Source organism: Aplidium turbinatum, chromosome 1 (genome assembly GCF_918807975.1).
Source record: "Aplidium turbinatum chromosome 1, kaAplTurb1.1, whole genome shotgun sequence".
Taxonomy (NCBI): Eukaryota; Metazoa; Chordata; class Ascidiacea; order Aplousobranchia; family Polyclinidae; genus Aplidium; species Aplidium turbinatum.
Window position 1 is genome coordinate 40776792 of NC_137472.1, and position 2126 is coordinate 40778917.

General features: G+C 39.4%; 1 protein-coding gene across 1 annotated transcript; it reads right to left on the reverse strand.

The window, feature by feature from the left end:
- Positions 1-287: 287 nt before the first annotated feature.
- On the reverse strand, positions 288-2126 carry LOC145765807 (SCAN domain-containing protein 3-like). Its single transcript, XM_082577548.1, has one exon. It carries the CDS (start codon positions 2124-2126, stop codon positions 288-290), a length of 1839 nt encoding a protein of 612 aa, XP_082433674.1.

Genomic DNA, 2126 nt, shown 5'->3' on the forward strand with positions numbered 1-2126 from the left:
AAAAAAAGTTAAGCGATAACGATAAACGATAAATTATCGCCGATAATGTCCGATAACGATAATTTTTTTTTTCTTGATTAGCGCTGCCCCATCCCATGCAGCACGAACTGTTTTCATCAACATGACGAAAAATCAAACATATTATACTGTAGAGCAGTGTTTTTCAACCTTTTTTGAGCCACGGAACAGTTTATGCATTAAAATAATCTTGCGGAACACCAAACGAAATTTTATAATGATGCAATAATATAAACAGCACAACAACAATTTATTGGCTGTCAGCTTTCTCAGTGCGATATCTGGGCCTGTTTGGATGAGCACAAAGCTGATATTCGGGCAGGAATTGCAGAAAGACAAACGCGAAGCTCTTCCTCAACAGTTCTCAATTTTTCTCGTTTTTTAACTTTTATAGCAGTCATGCTTGCAAAACTCATCTCACACAGATAAGTTGTTGAAAATGGAAGCAAAGTCAAAATAGCATTGTTTGCCACAATAGGAAACTCCTTGGAAGTCATCACCCAAAAACGTTCCAAAGGTAGATCGGAAAATCTCAATCTTAACGTGCGATCTTGTCTAAGTTGAATAAATTCTTCTTGCTCCTGTACAGTCATGACTTTGTCAAAAGCTGTTGCTGAGCTGTAAGGATCCCTGACCCAGTCAAAGCGTTCGGTAGGAGCAGAAGGGAAATAAAAAGACAGTTTCTCCTCGAGAGTTTTCAAATGTTTTTCTATAGTCTCGCATAGAGCAGCAGTGTTCACATTTCTTTGACATTTTTGGGTGAGTGGAAACATATCAAGGACTGTATTTTTCACATGTCGTTGCCAAAGCTGCACTTTTGAACGAAATCCATGTATTTTATCTGTGCTTGTCAGAAGATTTTCATTTCGGCCTTGCATCCGTGTGTTCAATTCATTTAAATGATGGAATATGTCAGCCATGTATGCTAACTTTGCACACCAATCATCACATGCCAGCAGCTTTGCCCCATCAAAGCCTTCATCCGTTAAAAATATCTTTAGCTCATTTTTCAATTCATAAACACGAGCTAAGACTTTTCCTCTTGATAACCATCTGACTTCCGTGTGAAGCAGTAAAGTTGTATACTCTGCTCCCATTTCTTCGCATAAAGCTGCGAATATGCGACTTTTTAGTGGTCTTGTTTTGACAAAATTAACCATCCTCACCACAGCATCAAGCACAGAAGCTAAATCTGCTGGCAAAGTTTTTGCAACTAAGGCTTCTCGGTGCAAAAAGCAGTGTGTAAGTATGACAGCTGGGTGTTTCTCCTTAACTCTGCTAACAAAGCCTTTGTGACGTCCGACCATGGCTGCTGCTCCATCTGTACAGACACTATTACAGTTCTTCCATTCAAGTCCTCCTTGTTCAAAATAATCTGAGGTAACACGAAATATTTCTTCCCCGGTTGTCTTCTCAGGCAGTCTCTTGCAAAACAAAAAGTTTTCTGTGATAGAATCACCATCCACAAAACGTACGTTTGCCAAGAGTTGAGCATGTCCACTGATGTCTGTCGACTCATCAAGTTGTAATGAAAATTTTCCGCTGATACGTACCTTTTCCAAAACAACTTTTTCGATGTCCACAGACATGTCTTCGATCCGTCTAGCAATTGTGTTGTCCGAGAGCGGGATTTTAGCTACTTGTTTAACTGCATCAGGACCAAGCATCTCATTTACAATCATCTTACAAGCCGGTAGTATTATTTTTTCTGCTGCAGTATGTGGCTGCTTTGACTTAGCTACAAGCTCAGCTACAAGGTAGCTCACTTTTAGAGCTTTTTCAGATACTGTTGTTACTCGTTTCATGAAATTCGCTTGCACTTCAATGTCTTTACGAAGGCGAACGAAATAATCTTTTTTCTTGTTTTTTAATGACGGGTGGTTTGTTTCTAAATGACGCTTCAGCTTGGCTGGAACCATGGCACTGTTGCATAGCTCTTTCCCACATATCATACATAATGGGATCGGGGCAGTAGGATCACCAGAGAAAGTAAATCCACACGAAATGTAATCTTCACTGTATTGTCTCATCACAGATTTTGCTTTCTTTTCATTGTTACCAGAACTAGCCTGTTCATTTGCACATTTCCTTTTCAAATATCTATCCAT